General features: G+C 48.2%; 1 protein-coding gene across 1 annotated transcript in view; it reads right to left on the bottom strand.

Annotated features, from left to right (window-relative positions):
- The window catches only part of CAPN5 (calpain 5), a 124,805-nt gene that overhangs the window by 66,761 nt on the left and 31,766 nt on the right, over positions 1-26,278 (bottom strand). The window contains exon 2 of the mRNA XM_074943014.1: positions 22,999-23,175. Coding sequence (XP_074799115.1) covers positions 22,999-23,160 — 162 coding nt within the window. The 5' untranslated portion in view covers positions 23,161-23,175. The remainder of the gene's footprint in view (positions 1-22,998; positions 23,176-26,278) is intronic.

The raw sequence follows: 26,278 nt of genomic DNA, 5'->3' as shown, positions 1-26,278 counted from the left end.
TTATTTACATATGCAAGTAAAGACTATGTTTTGGATTATTAATCTCATTATCCAGAGGTTGTTTTATTAAGAAATACCACATCAAAACATGTAATAATGTGCATGAAAACTATATTTTCCAGGCACGGAATCCCTGAAGTGATCATGTCTGATAACAGTCCACAGTTTGATGGATGTGAATTTAAAAGATTGGCTAGAGAGAATGGGGTTTAAGCATGTAACTTCAAGTCCCAGGTATCCTCAGTCAATCCAACGGTCTTGTAGAGAATGGTGTGGAAATTGTTAAAGGACTTTTGAAAAAAGGGCCACTGAAACATATTTGGCTACACGGCGACAGAGAGCAGCACCAATGAATCATGGACGGTCACCTGCAAAGTGATTGTTTGGCAGGAAGTTGAGAACAAGACTCCCTAACTTAGGTATTGCTATTCAGGATCACTACTGACTTAGATGTGCATAAGCAACATCAGTGTAGAATTGAGATGGGGGGCACACCTAGTCCTTGTGCTGTCTGACATACACCCTGGCAGTGTAGAGGTGGTCATAGGGGTGCAGGAACAAAACATGAAAGTGACATTCCAGTGATGTCCCAGTGGCCCAGAAGCTGTAAAACCCCACTGTGCCTTTATAAACCCTACCTAACCCTCACTACAGCCCTGTTAGAGAAGCATCCCTTCTCCTCCCCATTTTACAGAGGGGGTGGAGCTGAGGCATAGGGCCCAATCCTGCTTTCACTTGAGTCAGTGGGAGCAAGCTTTAGTCCTAAAGGAGTGTCTGGCTCCCAGGCCTGTGCTCTGACCATCTGGCCATGCCTCTGTTTGGGGCAAGGACAGATCAGGGATGATCAATGTGTCTCTGTTTACATGCAGGCCAGGCGGGTGCAAAGAGCCACAATGGGAGTGTGATGGGGTAACAGTTTGCAGTATTTCACTTAAATACAAGTTAACACTGTGCTGATGTGTTGAAATTTTGTTTGAAGGCTAGAATGTTATTGTGCTCAATGTAAGCTATTCATACAACATCACAAGGGCACACGGTGCTTTACAGTATGTTAAAAAGACACATCCATGACCTGAGAAGTTTACAATCTAAGACCGGCATTAGGTCCCATTCATCTCTGATTTAAGTCCGCTACATCAGTGAAGTTAAAACAGGAATTAATCTAGCCGATACTGAATTTTGGGATTACAAAAATGGGGAGAGGACAAGTATGAAAGTTCATGAGATTGGATTGTGTTACGTACACGTCTCCTTACAATAGGAGGTATTCTACCGTAATCATATCACACTGAGGGCATTTCAGGGGATGCTCTCAGGTTCAAAATCATTAAAATTCCTTCCCCGTGTTACTGAAGGCATTCTTAAGGATGGAGCTGAACTCTAAAGATCTTGTTTACGTCTCAGCAAGGCTCTTAAATGGTTGTCTCTAGACAGTTTCACGGCAATTTCGCTGTTCTCTTAGCACTTCCTGCAGTCTTCGGGTCCGGGTTCCAAATGCTACAGGGGCAATGTTGAAATCCAAATAAAACAGGGCTAGATTGGCATTGAGATGGATCAATGGCTATGAACTCTCCTTTCACTTCTCTGCAGGCTATTCGGGACATGGAAACAAGTGTACAGGAGTAAGCCAGGGCTGTACACTCACTTCTTCCCTCCTGGGCAGGGTCTTGTCTCCATCACCCAACCTGCTGGCCAGCACAGGACAGGGTAGTGATGTGCTGCTCCAGTAAGCCAGGAGCAGATTACACCTCCCCCTGGAGCAAGGGAGAAGCAAGGAAGAAACTGGCTCCATGAGGAAGGATGGTTGAGTAGTTACTGTGCTAGCCTGGTACTTGCAAGATACAGGATCAATGCTCTGCTCCGTCACACACTTCCTGTCTGACCCTGGGCAAGTCACTTAAGGCTCTTCGTGCCTGTTAAATGAGGATAATAAACTGCCCTACCTCACAGGGGTGTTGCGAGGATAAATACATAAAAGAGTGTGAGGTGCCCAGATACTATGGTGGTGAGAGCCACATAAGCAGACAAGATACATAAAATCCCTTTCTCCTGGGTTGTTTATTGGGCAGAGCAGCTGCACCCTTCCCCTTCCCAAGGGCTGGATCTTACTGGCCTAGCTCATTCTGCTTGCACTGAAGAACACTTATGAAGACACATCTGCATTTGGAGAAAAAAGGGAAGTTGACAGCAATGCATATAAGTTGGCAGCTAGGAATATTAGAAAATTGATAAATGAAGCAAAAGGACACAACAAGAAATCTATAGCCAGCAGAGTTAAGGACATTAAGTACATTAGGAACAAAAGGAACCCTAACAATGGTATTGGTCTATTACTAGATGGAAATTATGTATGTGGGAAAATCCAGATGATATACTCATCATAAGAGGATGGTGAAATACTTTCCATTTCAGTAACTAAGAAGGATGTTAAATAGCAGTTCCTAAAGTTAGACATTTTTAAAACATCAAGTCCAGATAACTTGCACCCAAGAGTATTAAAAGATCTGGCCAAGGAGCCTCTGGACTGCTAATGTTGATTTTCAATGAGTCTTAAGACACTGTGGAAATTCCAAAGGACTGGAAAAAAGTTAATATTGTGCCAATAATTTAAAAGGGTAAATGGGATGACCCAGGTAATTATAAACCTGTCAGCCCATAATCCCAGGCAAAATAATGGAAAGGCTGATACAGGACTCTCTTAATAAAGAATTAAAGGAAGGTAACGTAAATAAAGCCAATTTTTATGAAGAATACATCCTGTCAAAATAACAGTCATTTGGGGGTGAGATTACAAGTTTGATAAAGTTAATCATGTTGATGTAATATGCTTAGACTTCTGGAAGGCATTTGATTTGCTAGTGAACTAGACTTTGCTATAGGAAACTAGGAAAAGTTGATGACCAGCAAAGGTGGACCATGCAAAGCCTCACATGAGCAGTCCTGATTCACAGGGCCAGATCCAAAGCCCTGCAAAGTCCATGGGAGACTTTCCACTGACTTCTCTGGGCACTGGTGCAGGCACACAGGCAACGCCATTGACGTCAACAGAACATCTTGCATTAGCAGGCTCAAACCTGACCATCCCGGTGTTGAGTGTCCTCAAATCCCATTGACTTCAGTGGGACCTGAGCAGCGTCGTATTAACGCCTAGTCCGACAAGGCCTAGGCCTAGGGCGGCAAATTTATAATAGCAGCCAGAGGCTGCTTCCCCCGGCGCTAGTTCGTGCCCTCCGCCCCAGCTCCACCCCTTCTCCGCCCCCTCCCTGCCCCTATTGGTCCCCTTCTCCAAATCCCCACCCCAGCCCCACCTCCTCTCCCGAGCGTGCCCTGTTCCCCCCTCTTTCCCCCTCCTTCACGAACCTGACTGGGAGCAGGGAGAAGCAGGACCCGGCGGCACGCTCAGGGGAGGATGTGGAGGTGGAGCGGAGCCGCAATTATTTCAGGGCCTAGGGGCAGCAAAATCATTAATCCGCCACTGGACCTGAGGGCAGAGAGCAAGCACCCCAAAGGATCCTGCCCAGAGCTAATCTGAACTTGACATAAGCAAGCGAACATATGTGCTGGTCCCCTGTGTTCCCAAGAGCCCCATGCAGACTGTGAGTATGGATGGCAAAAGGGCCAGTTCCCCAACATTAAAGTCATTATCAGATCCAAACTGCGGCAGCTACACTACAGATCAGCTGGTTTTAAGCTCTTCTTTTACTGTCTGGCTTGCTGCAGAAGTAAGGTCAAGATTAACTCAGGCATCAAATTGGCGCTCCAGCCTCCGAAGCTACTTTATCAGCAGCCCACAAGGTGCTGCAGAGCACGGTGCAGAGTGTTAATCTGAGAGCTTTCATGCCTGGCTGAAAATGAAGGGATAATAGACCAGAAGCAAATTAGTGGCCACATTCAAGCTCTCTCCCTGGAGTATGAACGTCTCAGAAGCGGAATAAAGCAGTGTCAGAGTGGATGCACTGCTCTACAGAACTCCACACAGTATATATTGTTTATCTGCAAACTCATGGGCACTGCTGCAGAGGGTCTGACTAAATGGGGTATCATGTTTGGGTTCGTAGTGGAGTTTTCAAGCCATACAGCAATGTAGCACCCAAGAGATTCTACAGCAGAGGCCAGCACATGTCACTGCAGTCAAGGCCCCAGTTCAGGAAGGTACATACGCACATGCATGAGAGTCCTCCCATGCTAGCTTAGGTACTTCTGTAGCCTCCATTACCATAGTATGTGAGCATCTCACAATCTCCAATGCATTCATGGGTAGGGAAATGCTGTTTTACAGATAGGGAACTGAGGCACAAAAAGGGTAAGTATCTTGCCCAAGGTCACACAGGAAGTTTGTGGCAGAGCAGGGAATTGAACCCAGGACTCCCACATCCTAGGCTAGGGCCCTAACCACTGGCCCATTTTTTCCTCCATTGTCTTCCATGGCCCCCACATGTACTTATGTACCTTGCTGAATCAGGGCCTAAATCCACATCTACAGGCTATGCTCTCACAAAGCATGGGGCCAATCCTGCGCGGTGCTGAGTTCAGTCAGTTCCCACTGAGATGAAATGGAATTGAAGGCCTTCAGCAGTGCTCAGAATTCAGCCCTATTTATTACCGTAACTGCTGTATATTAACACTGCTGTAAGTAATTGCTGGAGAGGGCTTTCCCCCCTGCTTTTAACACAGCTACATTAAGATGGGGAAAGAGTCTGAGCCTGCTGACTTCAATGGGAGTTTTGCCTGAGTACGTTCTGCAGGATTGATCCCATCCTTCTGGTGCCTGTAAGATAACAGGCTCTTTTGCTAATTTCTTATCAGAAGCTTTCATTGCTGTTCTGAGCTTCTGATGCTCTGAATCTTATCAGAACAGTTCCCCTGTGGGGGCAACGGTGGATGTTATCTGGTGGTTGTTATCTGTGCAACAGGGCCCTGAGTCAGACTGAGGCCCTGGGCTCTGCTGGAGTACAAATAAGGACCCATAAAAGCAGGATGGTTTGTCAAGACCCAAAAGCTATTTAAATAAGAACAACAGAGAGAGGCTGAGAGGTGACAATAAAGTCAACACATTTCATAGGCCTCAAATCAAGGTAGATTAAAGAAGCAAATTAAATGACAACCAGCCCCTTTGCTGGCAAGAAGCAAAGCTTTTGGATGTGCAGCCAGCTGCACGTTTTATTGCATGCCACAAATACGTTAACAGCCAAACGGTTAGTAAACATCATAGCTCAGAAATGCGAAGGGCTGAAGGGAATGCTGTTCCTTAATTACAGCTTCCCGGGTAGGGGATATTTTGCTGGGCTATAGGAGGAAACTACAGTTCTGGATGAGCACCACTGACCTCTTCTGGAGAGAATGAGAACTGCTCCGCTATGTGTCAGAGAATCTATACTGCACTCAGATAAAAGGAGATTCTCCTTTAGCTCAAGTGCTAGAGGTCTATACTTCTGGAGCATGAGGATCTAAATTGTAATCCAGATATTGCCATGAGGTTTGGGTCATGACCATGAAGGGGGAGGGATAGCTCAGTGGTTTGAGCATTGGCCTGATAAACCCAGGATTGTGAGTTCAATCCTTGAGGGGGCCATTTAGGGATCTGGGGCAAAAATTGGGGGTTCGTCCTGCTTTGAGCAGGGGGTTGGACTAGATGACCTCCTGAGGTCCCTTCCAGCCCTGATTTTCTATGGTGTGCAGCACAGTGGCAATTATGAAGTCCTAAGCAGCCACGGATTTGTTACAATGCTACATTGGTTGGCCTGGATGGTTAGAATGGGAAAGCGCTGCTTCACTTTCTAGAGTTACCTTCTTCTAGCAGAGTGAAGAACAGGAGGAACTTAACCACTGACTCTTCTATTATCTTTACCCTCCAGCCTCTGCCTGCTCCTTTTCCCTGTGTGTAGCACCTTCTGATCTTTAATGCAGGTGCATCCAGATGGGAGAATACCAGATCCTGCTTTGAGTGAATCAGTTCACTGACTTCCGTTCCCTCACAGAAAAACACCTTGGGACACCCTAGCTCTGATTGTGCATCCCTTACTCACCCCCTAGGTGCTGAAGGGAATGGAGCTACTCACATGAGGAAGTGCTTACTAACATGAATAAGGATTCCACAACGTGGTAGGGTTAGAACAAAGTAACATGCTCTGATCTTGGAGCACCTCTTAGCAGTCAAAAAAGGGGACACTAAAGTTAAGAGGAAGTAAAGAGGACTGGATATAATGGGAGAAAAGCACCTGGCCCAGAACAAAGCCAGCCACAATAGGTCAACCTCTGAGTGATAAAACTGCACTTTGCATAGCAGCGTCCATGTGTCTTTACAAAGTTAAATAATATCAGACAGAGAGAATAATGAAGGGATGCATAAGGGAAAAAACCACTAAGGGGAGCAAGATATATTTTGGCAGAGTCCTGAACTGAGATGGAGAAACTGGTGAGGAGGACAATGCTCCCGATCCCAGGAGCTGCAGAGGTGAAAGGAAATTCATACACTGGCCATAGCGAATTCCTGTGGAGCAACAGAGAGGAGGGGAATGGAGGAAGCGCGACGGGAAGCAGAGGGAGAAAGCGGTATCTTGATCGGTACCTGCAGCTGTTATGGAACACAAACCACTGCAAGACATTGAAATAAAACTATTGAAACGGATTTCTGCTCCCCGGGAGTCTTTTGAAGGCTCTTGAATTTCTGGGCTCGTTTGTGACCCCGACAAGCATCTGGAATCTCTGAGTACAGTGCTGGCACCACCTCATGTGATGAGAAATCTACAGAATATGTGTACCATGCATTACAGTACCATGGCAGAGGCTTAGTCAATCGTTAGCAGTAAGTCTGATTCAGCAAGGAGGAGATGGTGCTTTTGACAGTGAGCAAAACCAAACATTCTAGCCCTGCTGTAATAACGATGACGGCATAATGCTCTCTATGACATCAATTGCCAAAAGAGCAAGCAGGTTGGCACCCTAGTCTTTGCTGCACTTGCACATTTTACACTTTGAGGCCCATCAGTTTGCCACGTGCCGACCTGCAGTTCCAAACTTTACCCTTAATAACTTTTTCAGTACTGGTTCCCCGAAGGGGCAGCGGGTGCCAGACACAAGCTGAGATAAATCCCAGGTTACTGCAAAACCTCAGTAAAATGGAAAAGGGTATCAGTGATTCAGTTCTGCCTTCGGGCTTTGTCACTCCAGTTATAAAGGCAAACCCAGACATGGAAGCACTGGTCCTGGGAGAGGTGTGTGTGTGTGTGGGGGGGGGGGGGGGGGGCGGGGGGAGGGGCGCATGGGAGAATGCCTGGGAATTCCACCCATTCACATCAGCCAGGCTAGGTTTATGTGAAGCGAAAACAGAAGAGACAATTATTCCCCAATTGTTACCAGGGTGGATAAAAATTGATGATATTCAAATTAAAAAAAATATCTGATTTTTTAATTTAAATTAAATAATCGGTTTACTCAAAAATAAATGTATTTTAAATTGACAACCTATGTTAAGGCCTAAATTTATTATGATCTATTAAAATCATTTAAATTTAACTACAAAAATAATATGAAGCAAAGTACGTGTTTGCTGCTAAGTTTTAAAGAATTCAAACCATGGAATTGGTGGAAATCACTGGCTAAGCACCTGGAACCAGAGTCTGTGGAAGTGCTAAACCAGCTTTTGATAGCAGTAACCTCCTCTGAGGTGCAGAGAGAATATCTTCTTCATTTCAATTTATTCAACTAGTTCTTCAAAGAAACCAATTGACAGTTGAAAAAGCAGAAAAGTTTGTTTTCCTTTTCCAATTTATGAATAAAAATAAAAATATGAGGATGAGATCTACTAGTTCTGTAATCTTGAAGGACATGATGACCTGGCATGTAAATACCTTGCAATACCAGCTACAACAGTGCCATGTGAACGTGTGTTCTCACTTGTGACATTGTAAATAAGAAGTGGGCAGCATTATCTCCCATAAATGTAAACAAACTTGTTTGTCTGAGCGATTGGCTGAACAAGAAGTAGGACTGAGTGGACTTGTAGGCTCTAACATTTTACATTGTTTTGGTTTTGAGTGCAGTTCTATTAATTAATTAATATTAAAAAATAATAATTCTACATTTGTAAGTTGCACTTTAATGATAAAGAGATTGCACTACAGTATTTGTCTGAGGTGAATTGAAAGATACCAAATTCTTTTGTTTCTTTTTTACAGTGCAAATATTTATAACAAAAAAAATAATATGAAGTGAGTACTGTACACTTTGTATTCTGTGTTGTAATTGAAATCCATATATTTGAAAAATATATAAATATTTTTGGATGTTTTTCTAATTAAATTAAATTGCTATTCTATTATTGTTAATTTGTTTTGCATGAATCGCTTGCATTAACAGTGAATGACAGCCCTCATAAAAATTAATAAATATAAGCTAACCTATATAATTGCTTAAATAAATGTGTACAGATATAGTGTATCCTCCTGGTTAACAAAAAAACGAACAAAAAAAGCACCAAATGTGGTGCAAAGGGTATATTTTGTTACAAATCCACATGTTTTAGTGGTTACCAATCAATGAGAATCAACATTTCTTTAGGAAAATAATTAAAGCACAACTGCAAAATACAATTAAAAATTGATGCTTTAAATCAGCAAACAAGAAACCTTGATTTAAATCAATCCCCCCGGATCGTTACAAGAGACAGGGATAACACTGAACATCTAAACAGCTGCTAACACCATCCCCACTGCCTTGTTCAGCCCGAACAAGGGGAGTGGGGAGAGGAGAGGTGGTAGCTTCACAAGAGGAGGAGAGTATGTGGGGCTGTTAGGCCTCTCTGCCCCTAATCCCTGCTACCCTTCCCCATATCTCTCCCTCAGCCTCCCACACCTCCCCCAGCCTAACCCCACTGCCTCCCCCTGGCCTGAGCTTCACCAACCCATCTCCCCTATCACCCATTCCACTTCCCTGGCCATAGCCCCAAACTCTTCTCCACCTGTTCCCGACACTTCACCTCTGATTCCACTTCCCAGCCCCCAGCATCCCCCACATTCTCTTCTCCGCTTATGATTACATTATCCCAACTGCTTACTTGAGTCTTCCTTCATCCCTCTATTTAATCAGTGCTAATTTCCCTTGATAATTCTTCTGAAGTAAAATCAGAGTCAGCAGGTGGGTTTTAGGCACTTTAAAATATCACTCAAACCAGAAACTTTGGTCTCGTGGCAGACCTTTCAAAATCACCCCCCCCTCACAAGGCAAGGAACACACAAACGGACATTTGCCGAAAGCTCCCAAGCTTAGGGCTTGAACCCACAGTGTGTGGGTGCAGCCCAGGCTCAATGACCACGGCAGGTCATCTTGAGCCACCCAATTACGGACACAGATTTTCTGGCAACCACTGGCTTCAACAGAGCCCTAGTCTTTGCTGCACTTGCACATTTTACCCTTTGAGGCCCATCACTTTGCCACGTGCCGACCTGCAGTTCCAAACTTTACCCTTAATAACTTTTTCAGTACTTGTTCCCCAAAGGGGCAGCAGGTGCCAGACACAAGCTGAGATAAATCCCGAGTAATAGATCAGTTTAGGAAAGATCAGACCCACAGACTGACTGTACCTAGGTGTGCACAAAGAGTTAGAAGACTGAGGGGACTTTGTAAAATGGTGGGGGTTTAGGGTAGCTGTATCTTGGGAACCCCTTATTCAAATGACCCAAAATTTGAAACACTGACACTACCCAGCAGTCCCATGAGAGACAGCAAATTTCAAGATAATCTACTTCAGCATGTGGATTTTAGACCACTTAGAACAGTCACATTTAAACGGAAAACAGTACTGAAACTGAACAAAAGCAGAGCTGGCACTGGGCTATGACAGAAGTTGCACCTGTGTAAGGTTTTTTAGCTGCTGAAAGAAACTATTTGGCTGGAGTGAGTTCACAGGGTGCTGCTTGGGTATGTCTACATCCATACAGCAGCACACTGGATCACTAAAAGCATAGTGCATTGTGGGTAGGCAAAATACACTCAGGGTTTAATCCGAATATACTAGTAAAAGACATCCAGTCGACATACTAGTCTTCATCGGGCCCCAGGCCAAGGTCATAAGGGTCTAAGGATACTGGCTTAATGCACCCAAGCCCAGCTCCCACTGGGAGTTGCCTGCATGCACCTGAAGGCAGAATTTGGCCCATAATATAGTTAGAAAGGCGGATTTTTCATCTCTCACATGGGTTCCCCGAGTCTTTGCACATTCCAGGCTGTACTCAGTAAAGGCCCTGGCTTTGCTTTCAATGCATGGGCAGAATGTACAATACCCATGTGGAATGCCACGCTGGTATCCATTCGGACCACAAGTCTCATGTGCCCAAAAGCCCAGAGCGGGTCATAGTAATACTGGACCAAAACTGCCAATGACTTGCACAGTTGAGATTAGCATCACTTGACATTTCTCTACCCCTAATTCAGCAGCATCTGACCCCAGTCACTCCATGTAGGATTTCCTTTATTGGTAGCACTAGTAGTGTTAGTGTACAGGCCCCAACTCAAATTCCCATTGTGCTTGGTGCTGTACAAAACTCATGAGAGACACTCCCTCCTCCAAAGAGCTTACAATCTAAATCAGCAAGACTGGCAAAGAGTAGGAGAGGAAAGAGACCCAGAGAGATTAAGTGACTTACCCAAGGTCACTCAGCAGAGGAATAAGAACCCCAGGCTCCCAAGGCCTGCACCAGCGCACTAGCCACTGGACCATGCTGCCTTTCACTGCACTAGCTAAGTGCCAATACCATGAAGTTTTAGAAAGAGCCACAAACTCCACTCCAGTCAGCTCTGATCTACTTTGGCTCAGTGAGGAGAAAAATGAGCCCCAGCTTTTTGCATAGCTAATCATATTTCTAAGTGGATACTGCTAAAAGCTAAGCTCTTCCCCAGTCCCTGCCAGGAACAAGCCAGCCACTGGATTTGTTTTCTCCCCGAATACATTTCCTAAGAATGAACTTTCTGGCCACGCTGCGCCATCTCGCAGATTAACGCAAAGACAAATGGTAAACGATGCCAAGACCAATTACAGAATTAAACAGCTGTTGCCTCTGCGAAGTTTTGGCATCCACAGCGAAACTCCAAGTCAGAATGAAGAGCAGGGAGGGGGTGAGAGTTGCACTGGAAGGAATAATGTTAATCAATTCCAGGAAACGCTACCACATCAGATGTGGGAGAAAGGCCAACAAAACAGCAACACAACGGGAGGGCAGGCGCTGGCCTGTAGGTCATGATCTTTGTCCCTGCAGTTTGATCAGATGTGGCTTTACTGAAGGTCTAGATTTTAACCAGCCACACAAGCCAGGCAAAAGGGACTCCAAAAACTGGGCCTGATTCTCCTTGCACACCACCTATACGCCAGTGTAACCCTACTGACGTCAGCGAGGCTACTGCTGATTTACACCAGCATAAGCAAGAGAAGGATCAGACCCCATGAATCTGAAAGGGTTCCCTCGTTATACAAGGGCCCAGTCTGATATGGGGCTGAGTACCACCAAACCCTAACGAGGTAAATAGAAGCTGAGGGCAAGCAGCGAGTCAGTACTTCCACACCCTAACACAGGTACTTCCAAACTCCCATAGACTACAACAAGCCCACTCTCACCTGTGCATCTCTCTTCAGGGCAGGGACCCTGGACGCTGTCCCCACTGTATTTTTCAAAGACTATTTTATAAATGAAACTAAACGCACTTCAGAACCTTTCCGTAGCATGTTTCCAGCGGACTGCAGTGCCTCGGCAGGGAGCCACGGCGTGTTCTGGTCCACACAGCTGCATGGCTTGCCTTGCATTACTGTTTCCGAGAAGGGAGGTATGGAGTGAAGCGCAATCACGAGCAGGGGCTCAGGATAGCAGTGACGGTTTCCAGTGACGATTAGGCTGGGAGGACAGCTGTGCGCACTGTCCAGTCTGCTGGAGCCCGGTGGCACTGACACATTTGCTAGAATGTTCCTAGCCTCAACATTTAGGGTAACTTAGGGTTTGTCTACACACCCACTTTTGTCGGTAAAACTTCGGTCAGTAAGGGGCGTGAAAAAGCCACTCGTTGGGGGTGGTTTCATTATGCCGGCAGGAGAGCGCTCTCCTGCTGGCAAAGACGGCGACGTGGAAGACCTTCCCGTGGTACAGCCGTGCCACTGCAAGGTCCATAGCGTAGACATTGACTGTGGAACTTAGGCTGTTTCTATTAATGCTGCTGTCTTCTGACAGCAGTGCTCCTCCTGACACCCTCTGCTGAGCGGTAGCAGGTGTCTGGGGCCCTGCAGGTTGGCTCCCAGTGGAGAAGTCAGGGACATGCAGTCTGGCTGTGCTCTAGGTGTAATTAGTTTTATTTCCATGTGTGCACACAATTCCTCCCTCCAAGAATCTCAGCCACACGGGTACCTGATTCTGCCTTCAGGATTGACTCTAACCGGAGACCGCGGCGGAGAGCTAGCAAGCCCTTAATCTGCACGGCTCTTACACCCAATGCTCTGAATTAACAGAGGCATGCAAGCTGGTTACTGAAAGCACGAGGTGCAAGATGCCTCCCTCTGCAGCTTCCCACAAGGCAGTGGCTTTTCTAGCAACATCCTCTAGCTCTTCCCCTTAGCCACCTGCAATACCTCGATCAATAGGGAGAGCAGCTTGGAGAGTTCCCTGAATGGCAGCAGAGTAGCCTCAGGCTCGGAGATCATGTGCAGGAGTGGGGGGTGGGGAGGGCTTGCATCATTTTCGTGAAAGCTTAATAGCAAAAAAAAAAAAAAAAACCTTCTGGGGAAAAAGCCAAGGAGAAACTCAAGCCTCTTTCCTGGATTCTATCAGCACAGCTCACAGAATCCAGCTGCCTGAGCAATGAGGAGGCAGCTCGCTCTATAGCGAAGACACCGCGGTAAACGTTTCCCCTGCAGATCTGAGGCTGGAGACTGCAGTGGGAGGGATGAGAGGAGAAGCTCTCCAATACGTGCACTGCAACAGCTCCGGGGGGCACTTGGAAGAAGAATACTGAATAGCCGTAGTACGGTAGCACACAGATGCCTATCCAGACCAGGGACCTCTTCCACGGGTGCTGAGCAAACACATGGGGTGAAATCCGATCCCTCCTGAAGCCACTGTCAAAACTCCCATTGACCTTCAGGGGGTCCATGATTTCACCTACAGGGCCTGCCCAAAGAGTTTACAATCTAAAACGATGAGCAACATCAAGGTGAAGGCAAGGGAGACAACCAAATAGCCAGCGTATAATGTTTACACGTGTACAGACACTTTGAAATGTTGTTGTAGCCAAGGCGATCCTTGGATGTTAGACACACAAGGTGGAGGAGATAATATCTTTGGACCAACTTCTGTGGGTAAGAGAGACAAACTTAAATTCCTAACTTTGCTGGACACTAAAAATCATGGTTGTAATAAAGACATGGGATTTATGCCTTATTACAAACAATCTGTAACCCACTAACCCCCCTTTTTGTCCTATGACTACAGGGGTGTAAACAGGCCACTTCACCGTGACTGGTCACATAGAATATGTGGTAACTACTTCTGCTAAACTATCTGATTTTGCATGTAGCTGGGACACTCTGGGTACCTTTCCCAGCTCTGTGCAGCTCGAAAACTTGTCTCGCTCATTAACAGAAGTTGGTCCAGTCAAAGATATTGCCTCACCCTAGTGGACAGAGCACTGGTTGGGACTCAGGAGATCCAGGTTCTAGTCCCAGCTCTGCCACTGACCTACTGGGTGACTGTGCCTCAGTTTCCCTATCTGTAATATAGGGATAGAGATACTGACCTCCTTGGTAGAATACTTCGAGATCTGATTAAAAACACTGCATAAGAACCAGGTATGGTTATTAACAACTTCAATAGGAGCAAGATTAGGCCCCACTTTATGAAGTTTACATACACACACACACACACCCCGTTGTAAGAATTCAGACAGAATCTGGACCTGTAATTAAGAATTTCATCTTTTGCATCAGACAGCAGAAAGTAGTTATTCTCCCCACTAAATCCCAAGGGCTTTGCTGGGGTGACTGACAGGAAGGAAACCCACTGGGGCTTTATGAAAAAACCTGTGAAATCACTTGTGGAGGCTTCCTGACCTTCAGAAGGTTTGCCTTCTGTTAACAAACAAGCGAATGGAAGCTGCAAATGAGGCTGATCTTTGTTTCCACGTGCAAAACAGCCTCATGGATTAAAGTGGCAGCAAAGAAAGAATTTGGGGCCAGATTCCCTTCTTTGCTGAATTTCTGCTCCGCACAGCAGGGTCTGCCTTGGAGCTGCTCTGATTTACACCATCTGGCAGTGATTCCTCTGGATCATCTGCCATCTGAGCATAGCCAAAGTGCAGTATGTTTTGACCACTCCTCCCCACCCCTGATGCACCTGGACCCTCAGGGGGAATTCTCAGCCAGCCAGATCCAGCCACTTTCCAGCTCTGTCTCCACCTAGTTTGCAGGCAAGCTTACGAAATTCAAGGCCCGATTCTTGCAAGCTTCTCTCACATCAGTAAGCCCAACTCATGCAATTAGTACTACTGACTTTCTACTCATGTGAGGAAGGGTTCTAGGATCAGGCCCTAAAGCATATATACTGCCCTGAGAGCTATAACTGGGTCAAAGTTGTCCATGCTCAGACTGAGCTATCAACAATGACATTAGCATTGTTTACTGTCACAGCTGCTGGAGCTCCTCCCAGTCATATCTGGCTCTAATGCTGTTGATTAGATGACCTCCCAAGACAGAGACCATGGTATGACACCCAGGGATTTCCTATTTCAAACTCCCTCCCTGCAGAAACCACACACACACACACACACACACACAATACCTTTCATCTAGCAAGGGGGCCCCTTGGGTCAGCAAAGGACAAAGGCTAAGAGCAAGAACTGTCACAGCTTGGATTCCGAGTCTTCTCCATGGGAAGGGAGGTTTGCAAACACATGAACAGGATAGGAATGGACTGTAGCTACCCTTCTGATTTCCAGAGGTATGGGGGCACAGATGCTCAAGAGCAGGTATAGCCAAATTTTGCCCAACTGCAAGCAGCATAAACTTGCCAAACGTCAGAGAGCTGAATGTAATAAACATGAAATAGAGCAGATTGCAGTCACCCTTATACTTTAATGCAGAGCGGATCAGGAGTGTGGTGTGCAATAAGTCACCGGTGTCTTTCGGGTAGATTGCATATTGGAGAATATTTTCAGAAGAGCTAGAAAAAAAATCCTCCCCTGCAACCCCTTCAGATAACGACCCTTTTCTTTCTTCAGGAGCAGTGACTACTCTATGAACAGTTAGGGCCAAATTTTCAGCGCTGACCTCTGGTTTTATGGGTACAATTACACGCCAGCAAATAGGCAACTATTCACACAATAACGGTTAGACATTTGGATGAAATGTAGGTTATTCTACTGATGAAAAGTGTTATGGAAGAGAGATTACTATTTGGTCAGTGACGCTCAACCACTTCCGTTCTCACGACTTGAGAAAAAAATTGGGACCCCCTTTCCTATCCAGCCATAAAGAAAAGGAGGGTAAAACTGGCTTATGATAGCCCCACAGTAAGGTGATCACAACTAACTCACATTGTCCGCTTCCCATTTACTTGCTTTCTCCACCTGGTGGCTCCTGTTGCGTGTTTTGACTGTCTGCTCTTTGGTGCAGTGATCGTCTTCTTATTATATGAGTGTACATTACTATAGCAATGGGGCCTGACCCCCACGGGGGCCCCTTGGTGCTATCATAATAGAAATAAAACACTAATAACTAAATACTAATCACTAACATATACATACTATCATAGACGTAATACCCATGCATAGAATATAATACCACAATAGAAATATTAACTAAATCCTAATATATAAATACTGCCATTTATATATATTTATATATATATATGCATTATGTATAATATATACAAATATATCTTTATTAAAATAAATAACTACAGACTAATGAACTAGACACTGATAATAACGAAGTACTGTAATGAACAGCATCTGCATGTATTAGTAGGTATTACATTGTGCCTGCAGAAATGAGGGCTGGTGGGAAAGCTTTGGCGAGCTCTGGAAAGGTCAGTTTCTGTTGTCCGGCCCTGTGTGTGTCATTCCGGTGCAGGTTTAACAGGGTTTTCCACATGCCATGCGACAGCCCAGGGACCACACTGTTCTAGGGAAGCAAACAAACAAACAGCTGCCTTCTTTGTCAACACCGAAAATGGACAAACACACAGAGAATGGGCCCAGCTCCCCTGCAGTGAAGAATGGGGAAAGCGAACCTCTTGGGAGACAAATCCTGGCCCTGCCACCCGTACGGCTTCTTTGCAGTGGAACCAGTCTGGCTCTGCTCTGCAGAGGGAGAGGCCTGGATGTGGGAGATAGCCCCTGTGTGGCACCGGTGCTCCCCACTCCTTGCAAGTCCCCTGAGCAGCAGCGCACAGTGGGCAGGAAGAGCAAGGCTTGGTAGCCACTCCATTGCCACCAGGGAAAGGTTCTTCCTCCGACCCACATGACTTCCTAGCGTTCACCCCGGCAAATCACGCCAGGCGCTGGGAGCTGGATGGGCCCCTCACTGCAGGAGGCAAGCTAACGAGATGGGAAGTCCTTCGACCCCCTTCCTCTCCCAGCGTCGTCGTAACTGGATGTCGGCAGCAGCTGCAATGCAGCATGTGGATGCGCACTACTGATCATACGCGTAGCATTTCGTCCTGCAAAGCGCTGAACCCCCAGTGACAGCCAAGGCACCCACCAATGCACAGAACAGGACCCCGAGGCACTTCTGAAGCAGTATCTCATTAAGGCCGTACAGGCACAGTGCTGCGGGAGGTGCTGTCTTGCAGATGAGACTGAGCTGCTGACTCCTTGTAGTGCTAATCCCTGCCTCCTGCAGTTTGGCCAATTACCCTTTGCCTACATCAAACTCCAGCCCCCGCCCCCAGCCCTTGCACTTCCTGTCTTGCGGCCCAAGCCTGCAAAAATCTCAGTGACTCCAACAGTGAAGGTTACATTTGTAACGTCATCTGGTTTCACCCTACACACGCAGCTGCATTTCAACCTTGGATGGATGGATGGATGGATGGGACACACAAAAATGATGTTACAAGAATGTTAAGGTTGTAAAGTCAAGCACTCAAAAGTTAGGACATGCCAGAATTCAGGTTGCCTGTGCAACCATAATTCACACCCCCCCCCCTCCTTGTGCATATGCATTATGATTAAGGCTGCGAGTTTGTCACGGAGGTCATGTAAGTCACGGATTTGGGGACTTTCTGCGACTTCTGCAGCGGCCGGTGCAGTTGGCCCAGGGGCCGCCTGAGCAGCCCCTGGGCCAGCCGCACTGGCCGCTGCTGGGGCAGTCTCAGGCCACCGCGCCCTCCCCCCCCACAGCAGCAGCAGCAGTTTGGGTGTGGGAGGGGGCTCAGGGCTGAAGCAGGGGGTTGGGGTGCAAGAGGGGGTGAAGGCTCTGAGCGGCGCTTACCTCAGTGGGGCTCCCCAGAAGCGGTTCCTGGCCAATGGGAGCTGCGGAGCCAGCACTTGGGGCAGAGGCAGTACACAGAGCTGCCTGGCCACGCCCCTGCCTAGGAGCTGAGGGAGGGGGATGTTGCTGCTTCCGAGTAGGGGCGGAGCCAGGTAGGGAGCCTGTTAGCCCCGCCAACTCCCCCACCCATCACCAGTGGGGGTCCCGGGACACCCCCCACCCAAGCACCCACGGCATCCTCCGGGCCGCCCTGCCCCAAGATTTAGTCCATATAGTACAAGTCATGGACGGGTCATGGGCCGTGAATTTTTGTTTTGACTTTTACTAAAAATACCCGTGACTAAAACAGAGCCTTATTTATAATACGATCTTTAATTGGATGATCACATACCAGTTTTTCCACAGGACCCCTGCCTCATTTTGTGCACAAAACTGGCTAGCTCTGGGACCTTGGGATTTCCCGTGAACCGTATTTCATTAGCTAAACACAGATTTATGGGCCAGTGTGATGAATGGAACCATGTCTAGCTAGGGAAGAGGAACACAATAAAAAGGCAACCACAAGCTGCCACCATTGCGAGAAGATTCCCAGTCTAGGTGCCAGTCAGGGGAGAACCGAGTCCCACAGAGTTCCTCTGCAAGAGCAGGAAGACAGCAGGGAAGAGCCCTGCACCACCAACTACCGAAGTCAGCTTTTGGAATTGCTTTTCTCAAAACTGCAGTACAGGGAGCAGCCCCCTAATGGAACTATAAGGAGTCACCCACTTTGGCCTGGCACCGTGCCTCAGGAGGTAAGCCCTTCCCTGCCAGAAAGAGGGCCCAGAGCTTCCTCAGCACAGCCCAATTCTTCCCCGGGACCAGCGGTGGCCAGGGGGATATTGTTTGTGGTGAACCTTCTAGGGCTGTTCCTGTAACTCACAGGATCGCCAGAGCAAGCCAATCAGTGTCTGCTGTACTCTTGCGCCCAGATTGAGGAAAGGGTAAAGGTGTGTGACCCTTTAAGCACCCCAATGCCAGATGGCATGGAGTTCCCTGGTATGTCCCAGTGAGTCCCAGCTGGCCTGACCAACTCAGTGCACCTCACACACTGATATCATGGTATTTATCCAAAGGGTGGCATGTAATATATAACTGGAAAACTAATAACTCATTGATCACCGATATCTGTGTGTGGTGTATGTAGAGCTAACCTTCACAATCAGGCTGGAAATATGGGCTTAAAAACTAGGTATGTCAGGGGAAGTTGATAAATGGGTTTTTCCAGACACAGGGAAGTGGGGCTGGCACCTCAAGCCAGGTGTGGCAAGGCCAGTGAGCTTACTGGTTTGTATCAGAGATTGCAGGAAGATCATCTGCATTGTAAAAATCACAAGTGGGGGAGAAGCCAGCTTGGCGTCTGCTCCCATACAGCACAGTGTCTACACTCAGGAGGTGGAGGGAGCCTTATCTGGGGCTACATTTCAGAAGAATACATTTCAAAGTTTAATGGACTATAAAGAGGGGAGAGAACCCTTAAGTTATCCTTCACTTGAGGAGACATAAAACACTCAGTGCTTTGAGGTCTGGGATTGGGTCCTGGCTGAGGACTAGCCAGCCATGCCAGAAGAACGACTATGGTGAGAAAACTTGGAGCAAAGGACTCTAGTTTGTTAAGTTTGAGTTTCACTCTTAGTAGTAAATTTTCGATTTTGTGTGTGGCCATTTCTATCTCTATTACCTCTACCTGACATCACGGAAACCTGGATCCTTTTGCTTATAAACGTGTTCTACTTGCACTATACAACTCCATGCAGTGATTGAAGGGGAGACTGTATTAACCCCAGCTGAGCTTACAGGCTGCTGTGTACTGTCTCTTTAAGGGAGCAGTGAACTCGTTACAGTGTTGGAGTGCTACAGTGAGAGGGGCTGTGCACTGCACAAAGACATTTCAGGGGAAAGAGCTGGGGCTGGAAGGGTTGTTGGGGTCCCTCTGCAAGGAGGGACTGGGCACTGGAAGCCTGGGTGAGACCTCCATGCTCATGTGCTGAGAGCCACAGCAGAACTGTATTCTAGGCGCCCTGAGCCCCTTACTGGCCTGGGTAAAGCCCAAAGTATCACAGGGCTGGATATCCCATTGTCATGGAACCATAACACCTGGCGATGGGAGAGACCCACTAGGCCAGTTGGCCAGGCCTTGCCCAAGTGTTCCCTTGAGTCCATTATGTATTTATTTAGATTTAGAGTAATGAAGATGCCTGTCTATGGCTATAGGAACTTGATCATTAATTATATAATAAATACCATTCAATTAAGCCTCAGCAGCATTAAAGTCATCAGCTCCCCAGGAACTCAGCCAGCCGTTTGCTCTGGCCTATCCATCCAGCTATGTTTTTATATAGTGCCCATCACTATAGTGTGGCCACACCCACACACGCTTTAAGACGCTAGACACAGAAAAGGCCTATTGGACCAACCAGTCTATTCCCTGGGGCCAGCCCAGGTTTGTCCCCATCGTGCATGTTTTTAGTGCTTGGTACAGACTAGTCTCATAGTGCAGGCTGGAAGCAACGGGGCTCCTGCCAGTTCCCATAGGCAAACTGACTGAAAAGATACCCCAACGCATCCTTAACGTTACACGGGAGCTTCCCATAGAGCAGAGGTCCCCAAACTGTGGGGTGTGCCCCCCTACAGAGGCGCAGAGGAACATTCAGGGGGGCACGGCTGGAGTGCAGGCCAGCCCCCACGGGGGGTGGGGAGGGAGCACCACCCAGCTCCACTCCTGGCCCCAGTTGCTGGCCCCGCCACCTGTCCAAGGCTCCGCTCCCAGACCCCAGCTGTGGCCCCAGCCTTGGCCCCCTTTCCATGGCCCTCCGTTCCCAGCTCTGGGGTTGGGGTGTGGACAGGGGTGGGGGAGGGCGAGGAAAAAAGTTTGGGGACCACTGCTATAGAGGTACCGTGCTGATGCAGCCAGTCCATTTTCAGCAAGGCAGCACGCCCGCTTCGGTGGTGGCCCAGCCCAAAGCTGCCCCTCCTGCCACGCACGGCACACAAAGAATCAATTCAGCCCATACCCTCCCTTTCCACAAAGCCTTTTTATTCCCTCCCCCGCTCCCTCCTGGATAAAGGCTCCACTGTCTCTAGAAAGCCAGCTTGTCTTTCCAGAGTGACTCCCAGCTGGGGCAGAGAGAGGCACCATGGTTGCTCAGAGCAGCTCTGAGAAATCTTGGCAGATAGCTGGTGTGCCCTGCAGGGAGACTAAAGTAGCGCTGGTAGTGTCTCCCTGCAGCCAGGGGGTTGCTCTGGGAGGACCTAAGGTGTGTTACAGGCTTGGTTAGAAAGGAGTGACGTGGTGAGGTTGGTAATGAGCTACAGAGTAAAGCCCCAGCTGGGGGGGGGGGGGGGGGAAAGAGAGCAGGACCACCCCTCTCCTCCTCCCAACCCCAAGGACAGCTGACCCAGTATGCTGCCCCCACACTGCAGCCCCTATCACCAAGTAGAGATGGCCCCGCAGTCCCCCCAGCCAAGAGTCCCAGCTCCCTGGCTCTGCTGGCTCACATGCCCTGAGGCAGTGCTGGGTGGGAGCCCAGAGCCAGAGCTCAGCTCCACTCAGGCTACCTCAGCAGCTCCTCACGCACTGCTCCCACCCTCACGGCCTCCCTGCCCCATGCCTCCAGACGAGGGAGCTCTGGGTCCCCAGCGGCTCCCCCATGCCTAGCACCCTCTGAGAGGCAGGGTGGGGCTAGACCTCAGATCAGTCAGGACACAGATCCATGACCCATCGCCCCCACAGGCAGCATGGGGCCCATCCCCAATACCTCCAGTGCCCAGCCTGCTGGAGCAGGCAGTGCCCGGATTCCCAGAGGTTAATCACCAATGGAAGCTGAAGTGACCGCCTCAGTCAGGCCCTACATGCAGCACTGGGAACACAGGGAGCACCCGGGGAGCAAATACCAGGTGCATCAAACTGCTGGCAGCCCATCGCAGTGCCCTGCATTACCTCCCTCCCAGCCAAAGAGAATGTCGTCAGGTGCATTTCCTTGTGCCGAGGAGACACGGACAGACAGAGACACAGGACCACAAGTCACAGCCCTGTCCTTTCCACGTGCGATCAAGGATGAACCATGCTGCTGGCCCCTCTGCACCCCGGCAGCATTCACCTCACTTCCCAGCACCCCCACCTCCCCTGTCTCTTTGTGTATTTCCAACGCATCCATCTCTGGTGTGTAGGCATCTCTGGGGCTATTGCCGCATGTGGGGCAAAGAGGAAAAACAGCACCTGAAGGGGGACCAGCAAGTAACAAAAGTCCAGAGCTACAGAAATCTCTGGGAGACCTTTGGGACAGAGGCTGCTGCAGCTGACAAGCCATTAAATGATGGGTTAGAACTGCGTGATAATCATCCAAAACCAAATAAATAAAACCCAACCACTAGGATCTTAGCAGCACTTTGCAAACATCTGTTAGTCCCTGAGAGGATTAGTAACAACATCTAGCCCTCCTATAGCTTAGGTCTATTATTATATTCACTTTACAAACACAGTTGAATTATGGTTACAAGTCACCGTTGAGGGACAAGCCCAAGGTCATGTGCTGAGTTAGTGGCAGAGGAAGAAGCAAACATCTTGAACACCTGCGACTCCAATTGGCTTCAATGAGCCAGAAGGGACTGCCATTGAAGACAACGCCAGAACTCCCACTGACTTCAGTGGAGCAGGACCGGTCCCAATGAGAGCTGCTGGTATCCGGGATGTGGCCTGTAGAACTCAGGAATCCCGATTCCCAGATTCCTGTTCCAACCACTAAACACACTGTCGCGCAACATGTCCGACAGGTCATGCTTCCCTTCAGACAGCTCCCTTGCTTTGAGCGCACACAAGCAACATACAAGAACAGGGGCTCTTGCAGAGGGCGAAGGTAAAGGAAGGATAATCCAGTGATTAGCAGGCCATCTTGAGAGTCAAGAGACCCAGGTTCAGTTCCCTGCTCTGCTACAGACCTCCTCTGTGACCTTGGACAAGTCTCTCTGTGCCTCAGTTTCCCCATCTCTACAATGGGGATAATAGCAGAGCCCTACTTCCCAGAATTTGATTTAGTTGGGGATTGGTCCTGCTTTGAGCAGGGGGTTGGACTAGATGACCTCCTGAGGTCCCTTCCAACCCTGATAGTCTATGATTCTATGAATTGGTGGGAGGATCGATACATTAGAGATGAAAACAACAAGGAGTCCAGTGGCACCTTAAAGACTAACAGATTTATTTGGGCATAAACTTTCGTAGGTAATGCATCTGAAGAAATGGGGTTTTTACCCACAAAAGCTTATGCCCAAATAAATCTGTTAGTCTTTAAGGTGCCACCGGACTCCTCATAGTTTTTGTGGATACAGACTAAACACGGCTACCCATCTGATACATTAGAGATGGCGAGGAGCTCAGATACTATGGTAACAGGGTACCTACGGTAGATAGTATGCTGGGGAGCAGTCACTTGATTTTTTTAAGGTGTGACCCCAGGGGAGCGGCACAAGGATGTGCACAGGGAGGACATTCAAGCCTCACTTACATTCGGACGTTTCCACTGGACGCCTTGAATGCGTGACTTGTAGAAGAGGGAGTCTTCAGTGGCGGGGAAGAGCGGGTCCTCGAAGAGCACCTTCTGCCGCTGGCAGTGTTTCTTCAGGGCCGAGAAGTCCTGATTCTCGTAGGGCTTCACTGAGGAGAACATCCTTCACCCCAGCCGCTAGGGGACAAAGCAACATGGATGAGATGGGGTGGGATGAGACACAGAGCCCTGCCTAGAACCAGGCTCATGCTTCCTGCTCCGCAGCGCCCAGGAAAAACATTCAGATCCAGGGAGGAAAAGAGGCCACCTGAATGACAGGGAACAGATGCTTCCACTAGGTTAAAGCTCATCTAACAGGCCACCAAACAGCGTGACGGGATAGATCCCATTTGCCCCCCTCCATGACACCTCAGGTGCTCAGATACCATGGTGACGGGCGCAGTATAAAAACCCAAATAGCGCTATGCCTGCAGCCTCTGATGTCCTAGTGAAATAACGAAGTCCATGTAGGAAGGGTGCAGCCCCTCAAGCAAACCACAGGGAAGATGCTGCCGTGCATGGTTCCAGTAAAGGAGCAGGTGTGTACCAGAGTTTACCAGGGCTTTGATGAGCGGGGAAGTTTGCGTTGAGGAAGGACAGCGGCCCCGCACTCCCCACGTATGCCCCAGTGGCAGAGAAGCAGCCACACACACCCACCCAGCCTCCCACACCCTGTGAGCAAACATGTGCCTCTAGGCCAGGCAATAAGGAACGTTGGTACCAGCTCAAAAGGCTGGCTCAGCTGCTCCTCTTTCCACCTGGCATGCAGGACCTATGCCCCCAGCTTAGGGCCAGGCAGGGCAGGAGCATTCCACCAGCATTGTTAAAGGCACGGGCTCCCATTGCCCTGTTAGTATGAACTGTAACAAGCTATGCCTGAGCTGTGGGAGCAGCCAGCTCCAACCCTACATCCCTTCAAAGTCAGCAGGAACACAGGAGAAGTCACACGATTACAACGGGGAAGCGTACATGGCCCCAGAGGTCTGTGACACAGGACACCCCCCTTTCCCCCCAGAGATGTTAGCAAGCAAGAGGATGCTCTACCCTCCCCACCATCCAAATTCAGACACACACACGCTCCATGACTTCAGTGGCGACGCCAGGTTTAATAGAGATTCTCAGATGTCCCAACCTCTTAATTAAAAAGGCCTCCTGGCACAGAGCCATGTCTTTCTCGATTAATTGCGCTCTCTCAACAAGCCGCTGGCATCCTGGGCGCAGGCGTGATTTTATCAACCCAGAGGAGACGAGGAAATCATGTCCCATGTACACCCATGAGATACAGTAGCACCTGAACCTGTCCACGCTAGTTCTCCACCAGCGTGGTGGCTCCCACGCACTGCATACCAGCTCCTTTGATTGGCATTCTAGACACCCCCATCTATGCCTGCCTCCCATAGGGTAAGAGAGTGTCCTTACACCGGGCTGTCTGCACCACCTGATCCACGGGGTAGAATACGCAGGGGTCTCGGTGATGGGCACCAACTGAGCCAAGGTATTATTCTGGTAAATGGCATCATCGCCCAAAGACATTGGGCATCACTGCTCAATGGCTAGAAAGTTAGAACAAGTAACTGCATAAGGATTGGTGACGAGTAGCTCCTTGTCCAAGGGACTAGGCGATGGACACATTTGGACATCTGTTTGGAAGCAATTAATTTAGTTAAATGATTAGGATTAGTATGGAGAAAAAAACCTGGCTTCTAACCCACCCCCATCCTAACCTGGGTAATTATTCATGATGACTGCTAAGCAAATCTGCCTCCTCTTACCTGGGTGAGATGAAAACTCTTAATTTAGGAGACTTCTGCTGAGAGCAAACCAAATATTTTAATTTGCCTTATTTATCAATCTGATTAGCAGCAAAAACGCTCATTACTCAGTGCCTAAATGAACCCAAAACAACATCCATGCTGATTGCACTGGATGACACTACCCGGGTTCTGCCACCGTTACGACTCATTTAGCGAAATATTCATTTTCTTCTGCTTCATCCCAGTCACTCTCAAGGGTCCTGAGTCATCTCAAGTGATGTGGACTCTCCTGGGAGCCAGGAACAGCAAAAGGCTTTGTGGATGGGCAATTCTGTTCTTTACTGCAACACCACTTGAGATATAGGGCTTAGATCACGCCTCGAAGTAGTAGGGGTGTGTGTGGAAGTGCACTGCTGACGTGTCAGCCGGTATCAATGTCTCCAGCAGGAGCCTGGGACATTCCAAGGTGCAGCATCTCCTCTGCTCAGAGCCAGCTTTGGTGACTGGTGTGGAGCAAGAAGCCTTGTGCCCACCGGAGAAGGCTGCCGCTGCTAATGGCACGAACTTCAAGCAGACCTTGCATTCACTGGGCTAGGCCAATAAAATTGAATAGAAAATTTAATTCTATGGATGGGGAGACAGTGTGGGCTAGTAGACAGGGCATGGGTACTAGACACGGCTAGTAGACAGGGCAAGGTAACTCAGGAGACCTGTGTTCTATTCCCAGCTCTGTCACTGACCTGCTACGTGACCTTGGGCAAGTCACTATCTCCATTTCCCCTCCTTCCTTCGTCTGCCTTGTCTATTTGGGTGGAATTCACCAGAGTATTTAGACACCTAACACCTACCGATTTCAAATTAATGGGCAATAGGTGCCTAAATGCCTTGGTGAAGCCTACCCTTGGATTCTAAGCTCTCCAAAGCAGGGATTGTATGTTACTATGGCCAGGTCTACACTACATACTCACATTCGTATAACCACGTTGCTCAAGGGTGTGAAAAATTCACACCCCAAACAATGCAGTTATACTGCCTTAACCCTCCTGTGTAAACACGCTATGTTGATGAGAGAGCTTCTCCCGTCAATACAGCTACTGCCTCTCAGGGAGGTGGATGAACTACTCCGACAGGAGAAGCCCTCTCGGGCGTTTTCACTAAAGCGTTACAGCAGCTCAGCTGCACCGTCGTAGCGCAGTACGTGAAGACAGGCCCTATGTCCTTGTACAGTGCCTCGTGCAATGGACCCCCAATTAACACTGAGCATTCCTGTAACAGAAACAACAACATGCGAACCATTCTGTAGCATTTTGAAGCCATCTAATAGTGAATCTCAGATGTATACCCCTGCTACATAGCATTTTATGGGTTTCTTTGAAAACTGCATAGACAGATTCTTCTTCTTATCAAATTCTACAGCACTTTTTGCAGTCTTTGGTCACATTTTATAATAAGAATCCACTGACAAATAGTTTATGAAGGATTAATAA

Source organism: Natator depressus, chromosome 1, assembly GCF_965152275.1.
Source record: "Natator depressus isolate rNatDep1 chromosome 1, rNatDep2.hap1, whole genome shotgun sequence".
Lineage (NCBI taxonomy): Eukaryota > Metazoa > Chordata > Testudines > Cheloniidae > Natator > Natator depressus.
The sequence above is the reverse complement of the archived record's forward strand: the minus strand, read 5'-3'. Positions and strand labels throughout refer to the sequence as shown.